Below are 18,465 nucleotides of genomic sequence, written 5' to 3'. Positions count from 1 at the left end.
TTATCTGGAAAGCGGAAAAATTGGCCACATACCAAAATAATAGTGCCAAACAATGCCACAATATACTAGCATTATCCTCTCCATAGATAAATCACGCCATCATACAGTGCATAATAATAAAACTGCTACATAACACCTAAATCACCATATTCTCTATAGAATCGAATAAGTTTGAGGACTAGGATTGTCGACGTTGTTAAATATTCAATGATGCCTCCATCAATGATGGAGGACTCAGGTGATGAGTGCTACTTTGGATTTTCATTTTGACTGAAGTTGCACTGGTAGCACCCAAATGGCCATGGATATTTGAGAGATTGGCCTATAGAAATTGAAAACCAGTACCTTTAGAAAGGTTAACTGGTCATTCGAGCTCATACTGTATATTACCGTTACTAACAAGTCCTACAACATACAATATTTTTCATATAATTAAAGGGGATCTGTCACCAAATCAAAAGTGGACAGCTTTTGTGCTCATTAGATTCTCTTTGCTCCACTAAGAAATCTGTTTTTTGTTTTTTTTTAAACCGCCATACGGTCCCAGAGATATGGGCCTTTTTATTTAGTGCCCATTTATATGGTCTTTCTAAGGGGGCGTGGCAGAGAGAGTAATAATGCAGAGGCCTGTAAGTCACGCCCATCTTGGTAAAGAAAAAAGCTCATATCTCTGGAACCGTAGGTTGGATTTAAAAAGAACAAAAACTGGAATGCTCAGAGGAGCAGCGGGAATAAAATAAGAACAGAAAAATGACCACTTTTGACCTGATGATAAGTTCTCTTTAAGAATATCTTCATATGTCTAAACTTGGTGTTGTCCGTAAAAATTAACCCGTTTCGTCATCTTTGAGATTTTTTAGGTATTGTGGAGGCCAACGTTAAATTGGTATTGACCGTAAAAAAACAGTCAAAAAGAGTAATCCAAAAACTCATGAAATGAAACAAAAAAATTGGAACAAAGCTATTCATATATTATTGGGCGCAGTTCCCTTTTATGATAAATGATTCAATGTCAAATATTTTTTGAACAGTCTTAAAAAAAAAATACTTAAGCAGTATTTTCCCATCTTTGACACTCGAAGAGTGAAATCTCAGCCTCTCCCATTAGATACAGTATGTTGCCCTCTGGGCTGAAATATCGGGCTCGTTCAACCACTTGTTGGATTGACGTACTCACTTAGTCAGTTAGTGACATACGCAAACTGGAGAGAATGTGGGACTGTCATACACCATATCTAGTCAAATGAATGTTTTGGAGGGTTTTTTTTAGTAAAGAGGGAGGCTACCTTCTATGATTACCTTCTATGATTATGTCTGACACTCTTGGATTCATTTAAAGGCTTCTTCCACAGCTAAGAAAATTAGTTAATTTTTGAAGGTCCAAAAAGAACGTCACAGATGTTGCGTTTTTTAGAGAAATGTTGGCATGTGTTGATAGTAAAAAAAAAAAAAATTGTCTAGCTTGGGTTACCAACCAATTGTTGTTGGTGGTGGAATCCACCAAACATGAGAAGAAATCTTAGATAGATGGATTATATCTAGTGTATATACTTTTTGAAAAAATTCTATGTCCATATATTTGATATCTATTCTCATTTTTGGCTTCTGTAGTCATGGCCTCATTTATGGCGAACCTCAACAAGGTGAGAAATGGGCAATGAGGGATTTATTTAAAGGTTTGGGCAACCAGCTCTTAGACCTTCTTGTCCAGGGATTATTTTTGAAGCCCATACTAAAAGGTAGCGTTGACCTCTTCTCTTCGTACCACCCTAGAATAGTTTTCAATTATGCGGTGTTAGGTTCTTCTTCAAAGGTGAAGAATTAATAGACTATTTAGTGTCTTTTGGAAGGAATAGAACATTAGACCTATATATTTTGCAGTCATTGCCTTCTCTATCTTCAACATGATCCACACGAGACAATATTAGTCATAACATTGAGTGTCCTCGTAGTTGCTGTTGATACTTGTGTCATCGTGCAAATGTCCTGATGAAGGGTGAAGGACGACTGCCGCCTCCTCAAAGCATTTCAACGGGGAAATGTTACTCCACTAAAAAGCCATTTCAGTTAACAGATGCTGCTGATACTTTTCCTTTCCTTGTTGACTCACTGGATTCAAAAGAGTCATCCATCAATGTCGGTGTCAGTCAACAAGGAGAAAGAAAACCACATTCTGTTCTGCCAGACTTTCGAGAACTTTGGGGCAGCTCCTACAACCTTAGCACTTACCTAAAATAACAAGATCACTTAACATGAAAAGAAAAATATTTGACATTACTTATCAACGGGGAGGGTTCAATATGTGGAATATTTCATAACTCAAACATGACCAGAGAAGAATCCATCCATAAAGATTGAAGTGATACAAGAGCTTAAAAAGTTACAATTTACATAGCGGTATACACAATGTTAAATGACCGCCGACCTATAATTTAATAGCCTGTTTAAATAGGCAGCCCACTCTTCAAATCCGCACTTAGTGATCTGTGATAGTTCCGTGCACATTGGCTGTCAATGTTCTCGGCAGCACAGGTCTTGTTTACACAGGTCAACGTACTGCCGAGAGTAATCATCTGTTGGGTAACACACATTTCACCTGACGAATGAGCATTTTGCTCATACACCCGGTGATCAGCCGCCGGCATAGACTAAGATAAATGCTAAACAATGAACTTTTGTACCTTTCATTTCTACCAAAGTGGCTAATATTGACCCAATTAATGGACAAACGGGCTCCACCACCATGAGACCAGTTTGTTGTTAGCCATTCTACACTTTGGTATATTTTTTTTGGGTGGGGATTCCATAATTGATGCTTGTGGGCTTATTCACACGGTGCATTTTTTGCCAAGCTTTTTTTCAACAGTAAAAAATTCTTCATTTTACAGTACCAGGAAATTCAATGAGATTTCAAGGCCCCAAATTTTTCTGGTATGAAGTGTAAAGATCCAGAATGGAATCAGCCTCATATATTAATTTCATCCTGCAAGGATTAATACTTCTTTGTTGTCATTATTGTCTTTTGTCTCCTTTATGTCATGTTAAGTCGACGATGTAATAAAAGTTCGGTCAGAAAACAATCTCTCCATTATTCCAGCTAATACTTTAATTGCCGTTTAATAAAAAATTCTGCGGTATGGCGGGACCGATGAAAGGATCTCTTGTAGTTCAGAAAACAACTTTGTGGGTAATTTTTATAATACAGCTAATAACTATTTAATTGTCTTAAGCGTCTGAAGATGGAGTTTTCTTTATTAAGTTCTTTATATACCGTACCATCCACATATTTTCTCTGGTGGCCTATCTGTATCGACAGAAAATGACAGCCGTATATCAATATTATTCATAACTTTTGGTTATCCTGACAAATTAATAGAGACCTGTCACTTGCCATAGGTATTTGATATCTTGACCTGTCACTTGCCATATGTATTTTTTTTTTTTTAATCTGGTGTAAATGCCGCTGTTCTCCTGAATCCGGCGATGTTTTTCTTTTGTTCCTACGCCTCTCTGTTCCTGAGATATGATCCTTTTTCCCCTGTATATAAATCTAGCCGTTTTATGCAAGTGGGCGTAGCCCTGGAATATTGATCTTGATGATCACGCCTAGTTGTCTAACCGGATTAGATATATATATAGGAAAGAGGTGGCTGTATCTCGGGAACGGAGAGGCTCAGGAACAAAAGAAAAACATCGCTGGATTCAGGAGAACAGCGGCGTTTACAAGGGATAAAAATAATGACATATTTCTGAAAAGTGACATGTCCTCTTTAAGTGGTCTCGTGAAGGCATTTAGAGGCTAAATGCTTTACTAGGGAAAATGGACCGTTCTCCTCCTCTGTATATACTATACACTAATTTGCTAATTTTGCAGAAATAATTGATTCCAGATCTGCTAAAGGACTTGTCAAAGTCTCTACTGACAAGCTTCAACAAACCTTTACGCAATGTACTATCTGCAACATTGGAAAGTGCACTCCGGCTGTCACCACTTATAAATAAAGCTGACAAAGGCCTCATTATACGTGACATGCGACCCCACAATGCTGATACTCCAGCTAATTAACACACAGTGACACAATCTAACACTCTTTTGTCTTTGATTTTGCAAGGTGCACCAATACAATATACCCCCAGAGCATCGAGGGCTTACTCATAGGTCAAGCTTTATTTAAAGCTACATCTGATGTCACTTGGTAAAACTCAGCTGTTGGTAATCCAAAAAATCATCGATAAAATAAAAACCACAAAAAAAAAAAAACATCCAGCATAATGGGGTAAGAAGAAAAAAAAAAGAAGAGCTCTGTGAATCATGATCCTGACTACACAGACTTCAATACATCCATGTTTCAGTCAGATGTGGTTTATGTAAAATTTAATAGGTACTACTATCCCGTGGAACATGAAATATGTTCCTGTTATACTATCACATTTGGATATTATTTTCTTTGACCCAAAGATCAAGTCGTCCAAGGTGGATGTGACTGTTTATTGGCAATTATTGCGGTACTATTTCTCCTTAAATAGACATTTTGACATGGATTTATAATATCTGCTGATAAAAACGTTCTTCCTCGTAGGCTGCCTGTTGGGTGAAAGGGACTACATTTTTTTCAGAAAAGTAAAAAGCCAAAATATTATCTTAAATCTGATTGGTGGATATTAACCATTATTTGCTTTTAACAATTTATTTGACCTTAATTAATTTCCTAATCATTCTTTGTCATTAGGACATCATCAACTAACAGAATGGTTTTTAAAAGGGAAAAATGCAAAGTACTACATCTGGGCAATAAAAATGAAAAAAGCATATACAGAATGGGATGGATAGGGCTAAGCAACAGCACGTGTGAAAAAGACTTGGGTATACTAATAGATCACAGACTGAATATGAGTCAACAGTGTGATGCAGCAGCAAAAAAGGCAAATGCAATTCTAGGATGTATTAACAGAAGCATACAGTCTAGATCACGTGAAGTCATTATTTCCCTCTACTCCTCTTTGGTCAGACCTCATCTGGAATATTGTGTCCAGTTTTGGGCACCACATTTTAAAAAAGACATCAACAAACTGGAGCAAGTTCAGAAAAGAGCGACCAGAATGGTGACCGGTCTGCAAACCTTGTCTTATGAGGAAAGGTTGCAGGATTTGGGAATGTTTAGTTTGCAAAAGAGAAGACTGAGAGGAGACTTAATAGCTGTCTACAAATATCTAAAGGGCTGTCACATTGTAGAAGGATCATCATTATTCTCATTTGCACAAGGAAAGACTAGAAGCAATGGGATGAAACTGAATGGGAGGAGACACAGATTAGATATTAGAAAAAACTTTTTGACAGAGTGATCAATGAGTGGAACAGGCTGCCACGAGAAGTGGTGAGTTCTCCTTCAATGGAAGTCTTCAAACAGAGGCTGGACAGACATCTGACTGGGATGATTTAGCGAATCCTGCTTTGAGCAGGGGGTTGGACCAGATGGCCCAGGAGGTCCCTTGCAACTCTACGATTCTATGATAAAAATGTCCCAGAGGACTATCGCTTTTCACTTAGGCCTACGGCCCCTTCATTCATGGCGTATGTCGTGATGGCAGTGGTTGGATCTTCCGCAATCCGAAACACAAACGGCCTGTATAAACAGGTTACTAAACAACCGTTGATCAACAAATATAGACCCGATCAGTGGTCATTTAAAGCTGGGGTTACCCCAGCTGTACCGAACCTTTATGCCACGGCCAATCAGCTCCAAGTGTGCAGATCCACAGTACAATTAGTGTTCTCGGCAGCACATGTCCTGTTAACACTGGACGACACGCTGCTGAGATGATTTTTAAAGAAAACCAAAAGATAATTTCACCCTATGAACAAGCGTTTTACTCATTCATTGGATGTTTTCGAGCGTTGGTAGGAGTCCTCATTCCCGACAAATCATACAGTGTAAATCCTTCTTAAATGATATGCTGAAAGTCGGTGGTGTCTTTCACCAGAAAGGTCCATATCTTGGCCATCTAGAAGATATTTTCCGACAGCATCTACTGGATTTTCCCACAAAACCAGGGTGAAATGTTAGTCATATTGTATGTTAGTGTAAGCATGAAAATCTAAATAATATATGTTATTTAGAATAAAGGCCCTCATACACATTAGATGGGCGGCCAATCCCGCTGATTTGGATCGGTTTGTCCACCAGTCTATCGTGTATGACAACATCCTGACTGTCCTCCAACAGATCATACGTAGGTAGATAAGAATCTGGCATGTCTGATATGTGACTATCACTTTGTTTTCCAGGAGATAAGCTGCCACCAGAGGAGTTTTACACAGCTCTGCCAGTTATGGGCTTCTGTGTATGGACAAGTTCGACCAACAGTCTAATGTGTATGGTGTCATTCTTCAGTCCACCCAAACAGATCATATCAGGGTAGATAAAAATCCAGAATATGTGATTTCAGACTGCTGATTCTTTTGTTCTCCCAGAGATACACCATCCCTGGAGGAGTCTGGCATTGGTTCTCTCATAGAGAACACAGAAGCACTTGGCCAATGTAGACCTCCTGTATATGGAGGTGTTGGGGCAGATAGTTTCCGGCCAAATGATTGTTCGGCAGAGTGCTATCTAAACTGAACGATGGGCCTTAAGGCCCCGTCACACATAGCGATCTCGCTAGCGAGATCGCTGCTGAGTCACAAGTTTTGTGACACAACAGCGATCTCACCAGCGAGATCGCTGTGTGTGACAGCGATCAGCGAGCGGCCCCCCTGCCGGTATCGCAGATCGCTCTGGGAAACCTCTGGACTTTTCTTTGGTCGCTGGTCTCCCGCTGGCCAGCACGCATCACCGTGTGTGACAGGCGGGAGACCAGCGATCTGCTGGTAACTAACGTACACATCGGGTATCCAAGGGACGGGCGTCCCTTAGATACCCGATGTGTACGTTAGTTACCTGCTCCCTGCATCAGCACGCTGGTAACTAACGAACACAGCGACGCCGCGCGCTCGACATCGCTGTGCTGATCGCTGGTGAAGCTGTCTGTGTGACAGCTCTCCAGCGATCATGTAGCGATTCACCAGCGATCCTGACACGTTGATATCGTTATCGGGATCGCTGGTGAGTCGCTATGTGTGACGGGGCCCTTAGTCTAGGTCATGCTTGCCAACTTTCTTAGAACATACAGAAAAGAGGGTGATCTCTCCAAATCCTAAAAGAGTTGGTAAATCTCCCAGGCATTGCTGAATCCTCCATGATAGTAACATTTCACAATGAGTTTCTTCATGACGCAAGAATGCTCCAGCACGAGATACAGACCCAACATCCAGGCATACAGTATATATTGAGGGCTCCAAACAGATGCATGGAAGGAGAATGGACTTTTAAAAAGTGATTGGTTGCTATGAAAAATTTTCTCCTTAGGGGTTCCCACACCACCTCTTCTAAAAACCAGCAAATATGTTCTAGGTAACCAGGATGAGTCTAAAAGTGAGGTCTTCAAGAAGTGATACAAGGGCCATAATATGCTTTGTTCTCCAAACTGTTGCTGAGATGATCATTTGTTTCACAACCCCGGAAGCCTCTCTCCCTTTCTTAGGACTTTGGAGGAGACATACCACCTGGTTTTGGCTGCCTCAGCACCAGTATCCCTGAGCTAGTTGACAGTATGTCACTACCATGATATTACAACTTCTGATGGGAAATACATCTCGGAGACCACTAGAGGAATATTTTAGGATAATTCTATATTTCATAGTGTTTAGTGTAAAGAAAAACAGAGGCAAAATTATGAAGCCAAAAATTTCATTCTATAAAATAAAAGGGTGAAATCCAAACAGAAAAGTCAACCTTGAGGAACAATTGGCCCGGTAAAGTTCATTTTTGGGTATCCAACGAAACGTCAACTTGGGGTATGCTTTAAGGTTTATGTTTCAAATGTGCCTTTAGTGACATTGCATTTGAGAAAATTTGGGAGTGGGACATGTAATCTTGGTACTCACTCATCTCCATGTACTCTGGGGTCAGTCCCGAATATGGTTCTAGAGCGTAGTCTCGGTCCCATTGTTGAGGTTCTCTCGAACTGTGAAGGTTGCTTTCCCCAGGCTCTGGTCTTTCATCCTTTAGCTTCCGAAATAATTTTTTAAGTTTTCTGCAAATAAAAGTGTAAAACATTTTTTTTTAAAAAATCTCTGGCTTTATGCCCTATCAATTATAGTTCTTTTTTTTACATTACTACTGTAGTCTGCTTCGTCTTGTCCTGACAAAATGGACCAAGTAATGTGGCTGATAAGCCCGAATGTAATAATGTTTTATTAAAAGGTGAAATGAGCGCTTTACAAAATCCATAAAACAAGATAATGACTCATATCCTGATAGCACAAAGAATAACCACAGTCCAAGATGTTTTCATACATTGAAAGACCAGAAATAGAAGTATATTCCTTCTTAAAAGAACCATTCCACCTTAAAGGGGTTTTCTAGTTTCGGAAGACCCTTCTCCACCTGGTTTGAGTCTGTTGGGAAACAGGAGTTTTCCTAAACCAAAAATAAAAAAAAATAACCGAAGACGTATTACATTAGGCTTCCTATTCTCCTAGAACAAGTAACAGAAGACTACCACAATTAGGTGGATTCATAACTGGCTCAGTGATCGTACTCAAAGAGTGGTAATAATGAATGGTTGCACATCCAATTGGAAGAGTGTTTCATGTGGGGTACCACAAGGGTATGTCCTGGCCTCAGTATTGTTCAATATTCTTATAAATGATCTAGATAAGGGAACTGAAGGTAAACTCATCAAATTTGCAGACTAACAAAGCTACGAGGGATAGCTAACACTAGAGAAGACAGAGAAAGGATTTGGAAGGATCTACATAAGCTTGAACAATGGGCAGCAACTAATAGAATGGTATTTAACAGGGAGAAATGCAAGATTTCACATCTGGGCAAGAAAAACAAAAATTACATCTACAGAATGGGAAGAATAGAACTAAGCAACAGCATGTGTGAAAAAGACTTGGGTATACTAATAGATCACAGACTGCACATGAGTCAGCAGTGTGATGCAGCAGCAAACGCGTGAACACAGTTCTAGGATGTATTAAGAGAATCATAGAGTCATGATCATGTGAAGTAATTATCCCCCTCTACTCCTACTTGGTCAGGCCTCATCTGGAATACTATGGCCAGTTTTGGGCACCACATTTTAAAAAAAACATTGAAGAACTGGAGGAAGTTCAGAAAGGAGTTACCAGGATAGTGATCCGACTGCTAAGTATGTCCTATGAGGTTAAAGGATCTGGGAATGTTTAGCTTGCAAAAAAGAAGGCTAAGAGGAGACTTAATAGCTGTCTACAAATATCTGAAGGGTTCTCACAGTGTAGAGGGAACATCCTTATTCTCATTTGAACATGCAAACAGGAGAAGCATTGGATTGAAACTGAAAGGGAGAAGATACAGATTAGATATTAGAAAAAAACTTTTTGACAGTGAGGAAGATCAATGAGTGGAACAGGCTGCCATGAGTTCTACATCAATGGAAGTCTTCAGAGACTGGGCAGACATCTGTCTGAGATGGTTTAGTGACTCCTGCATTGAGCATGGGGTCGGACACAATGTCCCCAGAGGTCCCTTCCCACTCTAACATTCTATGGACATAGGATTAATCAGGTTCCCAGTCATAACTTTCTGGCAAGTTTGATGGACATAATATAAAATGTAATAGTAGGAAAAAAAACATCCTCACAGTGAATGTCTCCAACATTTTTTTAATCCTAAATAGGTCATTATCTTCAACAAAGCAACATTTTTCTTAAATTATATAAAACTAGCTGAAGAGCAGAGCCACCGGACTGCTACCCCTAATATCTCACATCATCCCGTCAGCCATAGCCACCGGACTACTACCACTAATATCCCACATCATCCCATCAGCCAGAGCCACCGGACTACTACCCCCAATATTCCACATCATCCCGTCAGCCAGAGCCACCGGACTACTACCCCTAATATCCCACATCAACCCATCAGCCAGAGCCACCGGACTACTACCCCTAATATCCCACATCAACCCGTCAGCCAGAGCCACCAGACTACTACCCCTAATATCCCACATCATCCCATCAGCCAGAGCCATCGGACTACTACCCCTAATATCTCACATCATCCAATCGGTCAGAGCCACCGGACCACTACCACTAATATCCCACATCATCCCGTCAGCCAGAGCTACCGGACTACTACCCCTAATATCCCACATCATCCTGTCAGCCAGAGCTACCGGACTACTACCCCTAATATCCCACATCAACCCGTCAGCCAGAGCCACCAGACTACTACCCCTAATATCCCACATCATCCCATCAGCCAGAGCCACCGGACTACTACCCCCAATATCCCACATCATCCCGTCAGCCAGAGCCACCGGACTACTACCCCTAATATCCCACATCATCCCGTCAGCCAGAGCCACCGGACTACTACCCCTAATATCCCACATCATCCCGTCAGCCAGAGCTACCGGACTACTACCCCCAATATTCCACATCATCCCGTCAGTCAGAGCCACCGGACTACTACCCCTAATATCCCACATCATCCCGTCACAGCCGCCGGACTGCTACCCCTAATATCCCACAACATCCCGTCAGAGCCACTGGAGTACTACCTCTAATATCCCACATCATCCCGTCAGCCATAGCCACCGGACTACTACCCCTAATATCCCACATCATCCCATCAGCCAGAGCCACCGGAATACTACCCCTAATATCCCACATCATCCCGTCAGCCAGAGCCACCGGACTACTACCCCTAATATCCCACATCATCCCGTCAGCCAGAGCCACCGGACTACTACCCCTAATATCCCACATCATCCTGTCAGCCAGAGCCACCGGACTACTACCCCTAATATCCCACATCATCCTGTCAGCCAGAGCCACCGGACTACTACCGCTAATATCCCACATCATCCCGTCAGCCAGAGCCACCGGACTACTACCCCTAATATCCCACATCATCCCGTCAGCCTGGGGTCAGAAGCAGAGCGCTGAGTAGAATAGTCCTAACTTCCATACCGGTGATCCCTTTAAGAGAGGCCTGGCGTCAGAACTAGAGGGCTGAGTGGATTTGCCCTGACTTCCATACCAATGATCCCTTTTATAGAAGCCTGGGGTGAGAATCAGAGCGCTGAGGGATTTACCCTAAGTTCCTTACCAGAGATCTCTTTAAGAAAGCCTGGGATCAGAATCAGAGTGCTGAGTGGATTTGCCCTGACTTGCATACCATTGATGCCTTTAATAGAACCCTGGGGTCAGAATCAGAGTGCTGAGGGAATTGCCCTAAATTCCATACAGGAGATCCCTTTAAGAGAGCATAGGGTCAGTACCAGAGCATTTGAAGGCAATTGCCCTGACTTCCATACCGGGGATCCCTTTAAGAGGGGCCTTGGGTCAGAACCAGAGCGCTGAGTGGATTTGCCCTAACTTCCATACTGGGGATCCTTTTACGAAAGCCTGGGATGAGAACCAGAGTGCTGGATGGATTTGCCCTGACTTGCATACCAATGATCTCTTTAATAGAACCCTGGGATCGGAATCAGTGCTGAGGGATTTGCCTTAACTTCCATACCGGAGATCCCTTTAAGAGAGCCTGGGGTCAGTACCAGAGCATTTGAAGGCAATTGCCCTGACTTCCATACTGGGGATCCCTTTAAGAGAGGCATGGGGTCAGAACCAAAGCACTGGATGGATTTGCCCTGCCTTCCATACCAAATATCCCTTTAAGAAAGCCCTGGGGTCAGTACCAAAATGCTGAGTGGATTTCCCCTAACTTGCATAACAATGATCCCTTTAAGAGACCTTGGGGTCTGAACCATAGAGCTGAGTGGAATGGTCCTAACTTCCATACCGGGGATCCCTTTAAGAGAGGCCTGGGGTCAAAACCAAAGCGCTGGATGGATTTGCCCTGACTTCCATACCGGAGATCCCTTTAAGAGGGAAGATGTGCCTTTGGGATGGAGGATGTGTGATGTGCATATGGGCACGGGAGGGGGGATTTATTTCTGTCATGTGCTCTGTGCTTCTGTCTGGGGGTCAGACAATGGCTGGGAGCTTATGTTCCCGGGGATGCTAGATTTCTCCCACCATGTCAGTGTCTGCTGAGGTGTTGTCAAGTGGGAAAACTTGCTCATAGCAACCAATCACAGCTCAGCTTCTTTTAACCAGCTCTGGTGAAATGAGAGATGCTTAGTGATTGGTTGCAAGGAAAACTGTTGCTCATAGCAACCAATCACAGCTCAGTTTCTTTTGAACAGCTCTGGTGAAATGAAAGATGCTTCGTGATTGGTTGGTGATACACACATACATGCATACATTCAGTTTTATATATAGAGATGACTACTTAAAGTCACCACTAGTGGGAGCTCTGACATTAAAGTTAATAATAGGTCCTCCTAGTGGTGGATAAAGGCAACCAAAAGTATATGATTTAAAGGAATTTCCTGGGAGTTCGAAAATGTCTGTAAAGCTTAGTCAATATTTTTTTTTCCTAAGGAAGATCCCAAAAGTTATTGTCCTGCTATCCTCCAGAATTGTGTTACATGACTTCCAGTTTTAATGGGTTTCAACAGTACCTTTCATGTCTTTATATAACAAAACACATGTCTCTGATAACCTAGTCTCTACACCCTTTTTAATCCTTACAAAACTCAGCCTAAACCAAAAGGTCTTACAATACATGTCATATTTTACGAACATGGGCTTTATAACAGATGACCGAGACCTAAAAGGAGGAACAGTACAAAGTGAGAAAAGATGATTTGATATTAACTTTTGCAGAAATATAAGTCTTGGAAAAGTCCTTGAACTATAGATATTTGACTCTTTTGAAATTCAGCAGCTTTCGTGGATTTTCACATAGAATTTGATCTGTGGCAAAAACATTTCTTGCTAATAACAGATACTCCAATTGCCCGGAAATGATGTGTGTAACACTCTGAGGTCTCCTACAATGGTCTCCAACCTCTTTCAAGCTATTTTGCATGCCCTGTACAGTTTATTCAAAGTTGTTGGGCTTTTTCTTCTCCTATTTCTGTTACTAAGTTATGAGCTGTGAAATCCTCTCACTATAAAATTCAGCATAAAATGGCTGCTGCATTTCCTGCCTCGACTTTTATACTGGCTATGAAAGTCTTTGTTATGCTATATGATATTCTATTCAATGTAATAGCTGTCTGGCATTATTGGGAAGTCAGGTGAGCCTTCTCTGGCTGATGAAGACTTTTTCATTGTGTTAAAATTGTTTGAATTTATTGGGTCAAGCTAGTTCACAAAAATTTGATATGAATTATCATGGAATTATCATTGAATCGATTCTCTTATCTTTCTACTTTGGACTATTTGACTTTGAAAGGGATTTGGAGAACAGTATCAGAATAATTGTGCTACTTCAGGAACCGAGCAAGTGCATTAATGTAGACATTGTTGACGTCAGCAGTGAGGAAGGTGTGAGTCACCGACCCTGCGTCATGCATGGTATTTACACTGATGAATGCAACATCAAAATCTTGGCTTTAACAGCAATAACTAGAATAGAAACCCTTCGATAACCATGTGTTATCATATAAACTTAGTTTTTTGGGGAATTAAAAATATAATTCAAACTTTTGTTTATTGTAAAAGTTTTCTCAAAACCATAGTGGCCCACTGGAGGATTCCCCAATTCTCCTGTGGGCCAGTTCGAGCTTGGGCGGAGTTATACAGAGCTCAGCACTCAGAGAACTGCTAGATCTGCAGCAGAGAAAACTGGGATTTTATCCAAACTAAAGGAAGCAGCCCAGAAAGTGACACATGGCAGGAATCAGGGTATCTGCCCCAATATAATGCTGCTCTCAAATGTGTTAGCAAAAACCCGAAGACGGACTTCCTATGAAGCATCCAGTTACAGGAGAAGTACTGCTCAATTTCATGTCTTCTTATTTTCGCTTCTTCACGCCTCCCGAAGAAGCGAAACACGCGTCGGGGCAGAGGGACTCCATCGTTGTGCGGGGGACAGTGCTCTCAGAGAAAGAAACTATTAAATGCTTTTTGTTGTTATTGTTACCAATATATGATGCATTATTAGTAATTAAAAAAAATGGTGCATTAATCAAGAAGTAAAATAAAGGATGGAATCTCCAGCGCTGGACTTCAGTTAAAAATACATCATTTATTGTAAATTCTTAAAATAGAACAGAAAAAAGTATGGATAAGGACATACAGGCAGATGGGGTCTCTGGCAGATGGAGACCACCAGAGACCCCATCTGCCTGTATGTCCTTATCCACACTTTTTCTGTTCGATTTTAAGAATTTACAATAAATGATGTATTTTTAACTGAAGTCCAGCGCTGGAGATTCCATCCTTTATTTTGCTTCAGTCAACACCCCTGATCAAGGTGACTCCGTGCGCAGGAGGATTATGGATCGCAACCGAGACTGGTGAGCTGACCTCCCTTCATTTTCCCTATCCTTCTATAATTATTTTAATCAAGAAGTGTCACTTAATTGATCACTTAAAAAGGACGAGTTTTGTGAATAAATCTCAAATGTGTTAGTGTCAGTTACAGATGTACTGCTCCATTTCATGTCTTATTTGTGCTTCTCGGACTATGGCTAAAAGTTGCATGTAAGCTGGAATAGTCAGCCAGCCTTTTTTTATCCCATAGTAATTTGCTTGTGCTCATGGGCAGCGTTCTGCTAATTTTTTTTTCCCTGGCACTAGCAAATGTTTAGATGTTTTGCTAAAACTGCAGACTAATAACCATGACGGAAAACGTATTGTTTGTTGCGTACGCCATTCTGTTCTTTAATGGCCCGAGGAACGATTTTGAACAACATGTACTGTGCTGTTCTGGTGCGGGGAATTTTATATTGATAAGTAAATTTACTTTTCTTCTTAATTGTTCCATAGTCAACAAGGGAAAAACAACAATATAAACCCTGCCTAGTGATGCACTACGCCTCATACCGTTGCTGTTTTAGTCTGTTTCGGACAAAGTATTAATTTATTTGGAGCCTCCAGCGATCATTTCTATTTGTGATTCCGGAAACAAGTATTTTGTTTTTCTGCAGTGCCCCCACAGGGGAATTTAAGTATTACAGTTACTAATACAATTAATGGGATATCCTTGTTTTGTAAGGATATGCTGAGTCCACCAGAGACAGAGAGAGGCCACTCTTCACTTTGGCCCTTAAAGTCTAATAATTTGGTATTCCGGTATAGAATAGTGAATTTTGTAAACCAGACAATCGACTACTAGCCGAAAAAGTGATGTATAAAACAATATAAAGGGATTCTCCACCCGATAACTTTAAAGAGGTTTTCCAGTAAGAAGAAATTGTCACCTATCCTGTGGTATATTCTAGGTTGGTGGGAGTCCGACTGCTGAGACCACCACTGATCCCCAGAATTGTAGACTTCTGTTCCCTACTTGAATGAAGTAGCAGTCAGCATGCTCAACCATGGCTCTATTTATTCTGTGCAGCACTACACTTTCAGAATCTGTGGAGGTTTGGGATAGTGCACATTTTGGATGTGTGGAGGTTCCAGTAGGGGGACCACTAGTGATTAGATCCCAGGGATAGGCAATAACTTGAAAAGTCAGGACAATCTATGGAGGTTCCAGAAGGGGACCACCAGTGATTAGTTCCTGGAGATAGGCGATAACTTAGAAAGTCAAGACAATCTGTGGAGGTTTCAGTATGGTACAACCAGTGATTAGATCCTGGGGATAGGCAATAACTTGGAAAGTCGTGGCAATTTGTGGAAGTTCCAGTACTGGACCACCAGTTATTAGTTCCTGGTGATAGGTGATAACTTGGAAAGTCTGGGCAACCTATAGAGGTTCCAGTAGGGAACCACCAGTGATTAGATCCTGGGGATAGGTGATAACTTGGAAAGTTGGTATAACCTGTGCAGGTTCCAGTAGGTGACCACTAGTGATAAGACCCAGGGGATAGGCAACAACTTGGAAAGTCAGGGAAACCTATGGAGGTTTTAGTAGGGGACCACCAGTGATTAGATCATGAGGATAGGTGATAACTTGGAAAATCGGGACAACCTATGGAGGTTCCAGTAGGGGACCACCAGTGATTAGATCCTGGGGAAAGGCGATAACTTGGAAAGTCAGGGCAACCTATGGAGGTTTTAGTAGGGGACCACCAGTGATTAGATCATGAGGATAGGTGATAACTTGGGAAAGTCGGTATAACCTGTGCAGGTTCCAGTAGGTGACCACTAGTGATAAGACCCTGGGGATAGGCAATAACTTGGAAAGTCACGGCAACCTATGGAGGTTTTAGTAGGGGACCACCAGTGATTAGATCCTGGGGAAAGGCTATAACTTGGAAAGTCTGGGCAACCACTTTAAGAATAGGTCATCTATCAATATGCATTAAAATACTTTAAGTTAATAATTTATGAACATGTATGATTGCCATAGAATTCTTTGTATGTACATCATTAAGAGGGAGGGGGCACAAAAACTACAACAGGATGCCAGCTGCAACTGACAGCTGCGCTCCTTTGCAATGCCAGGCTTCTCTCTTCTTATCAATAGTAAATGTGTTAAGTGGGTGATCAGCTACACAATTCTGTCAACTGGATTGCAATGGTAGCGCGGCACTGCAGGTTCACTCTTATTCTAATGTATGGCTGTGGATGTGCAGTACCTGGGCGCGGCCACTATACAGCTGATGGAGCTGTTCTGTAAATGAGCACATCCGGCCACCGCCGGCACTGATAACACTTGATCGTGGGTGTTATGGATGAGGCATCCATTCCTCACCGATCTGATTCTGATGATCTATCCTAAGAAAAGGCCATCGATATAATATACTGCACAACTCCTTTAACAATGGAATCATCAACTCTTGTTGTGTCAACTCATCATGCAAAACGAGAAAATTAAAAAAAAAAATGTTTGAGCTGATCAATAATACAATACTTTACAATTTAATTTTTTTTCAAGTTTTTATGGATTAAACTGATTTAAAGTTATTTTAGTCTGATAATCCCCAGAGTATAAATTTGTGAATGGAGAAATCAGAGGAGCTTTGTCCTATAGTAGCATTCTTCTGTAAATGCTGTAATTAAAGAACAGGAAAAAGTATGTTCCTTTCCCCAAGTCCTGACCTGCCGTGAAATATCTGCCTCGTCTGAGTAATTATAGCTTGATATGACTTGAAAAATATGTTAATTTTGGTGAGTCTGGACCTCTGGGTGTAAATTTTATTAAAAAAAATATAATAATTAAATGTCATTAAAGTTTAAAAAAGGAAGAAATGACAAATACTGCAGGCTAAAAATTCTAGTTCGGGAATTACAATAATAGTGGATTTTATTGAATTATTATTTTTTTTATTTGTCGCTCCACCCATTACAGAGGAGAATCAAAAACTTTACTTGAGAGTAGGATTTGCAGAGGTCCCTACCTTTTTTAGTAAAGACTCCTGACAATCTAGAGAGAAAAAACAGGCTGAAACAAATATTACAACCACTGAGTAGCCACAGAAGGATCTAGGAAACTTGAACGATGGGCTGCGACTAATAGAATGGTATGTAACAGGGAGAAATGCAAGATTCTACATTTGGGCAAGAAAAATAAAAATTACATCTACAGAATGGGAGGAATAGAACTAAGCAACAGCATGTGTGAAAAAGACTTGGGTATAGTAATAAATCATAGACTGCACATGAGTCAACAGTGTGATGCAGCAGCAAAAAAAGCAAACACAGTTCTAGGATGTATTAAGAGAAGCATAGAGTCTAGATCACGTGAAATATTTATCCCCCTCTACTCCTCCTTGGTCAGGCCTCCTCACCTGGAATACTGTGTCCAGATCTGGGCACCATTTTTTGAAAAACATGGAGAAACTGGAGCAAGTTCAGAGAAGAGCTACCAGGATGGTGAGCAGACTGCAAAGTATGTCTTACGAGGAACGATTAGAGGATCTGGGAAAGTTTAGCTTGCAAAAAAGAAGGCTAAGAGGAGACTTAATAGCTTTCTATCAAGATCTGAAGGGATGTCACACTGTAGAGGGATCATCCTTATTCTCATTTGCACATGGAAACACGAGAAGCAATGGAATGAAACTGAAAGGGAGAATATACAGATTAGTTATTAGAAAAAACTTTTTGACAGTGAGTGTGATCAATGCGTGTAACAGGCTGCCATGAGATATGGTGAGTTCTCCCTCAATGGAAGTCTTCAAACAGAGGTTGGACAGATATGTGTCTGAGATGGTTTAGTGAATCCTGCATTGAACAGGTTAGATAAGATGACCCTTGAGGTCCCGACCAACACTAACATTCTAGGATTCTATGATTTATGTTATAGACACATGCAGTATAAACTTTGTCATCTTGCACCACTAATCTCAAGATATGTTTATCACCAAAAAAAGAAAAGGACATTTGTACATCCAGGTTCACTCGAAGGT

At 41.1% G+C, this 18,465-nt stretch overlaps 1 protein-coding gene across 1 annotated transcript in view; it reads right to left on the bottom strand.

The window, feature by feature from the left end:
- ANO2 (anoctamin 2) overlaps nt 1-18,465 on the bottom strand; it is a 239,517-nt gene that overhangs the window by 39,113 nt on the left and 181,939 nt on the right. Inside the window, exon 21 of the mRNA XM_073567770.1 lies at nt 7,985-8,133. Within this exon, the coding sequence (XP_073423871.1) occupies nt 7,985-8,133 (149 nt within the window). The remainder of the gene's footprint in view (nt 1-7,984; nt 8,134-18,465) is intronic.

The sequence above is a fragment of the Dendrobates tinctorius genome, unplaced genomic scaffold, assembly GCF_039654945.1.
Source record: "Dendrobates tinctorius isolate UK_male_01 unplaced genomic scaffold, ASM3965494v1 ptg000020l, whole genome shotgun sequence".
Taxonomy (NCBI): Eukaryota; Metazoa; Chordata; class Amphibia; order Anura; family Dendrobatidae; genus Dendrobates; species Dendrobates tinctorius.
This window is presented reverse-complemented; position numbering and strand designations above follow the sequence as displayed.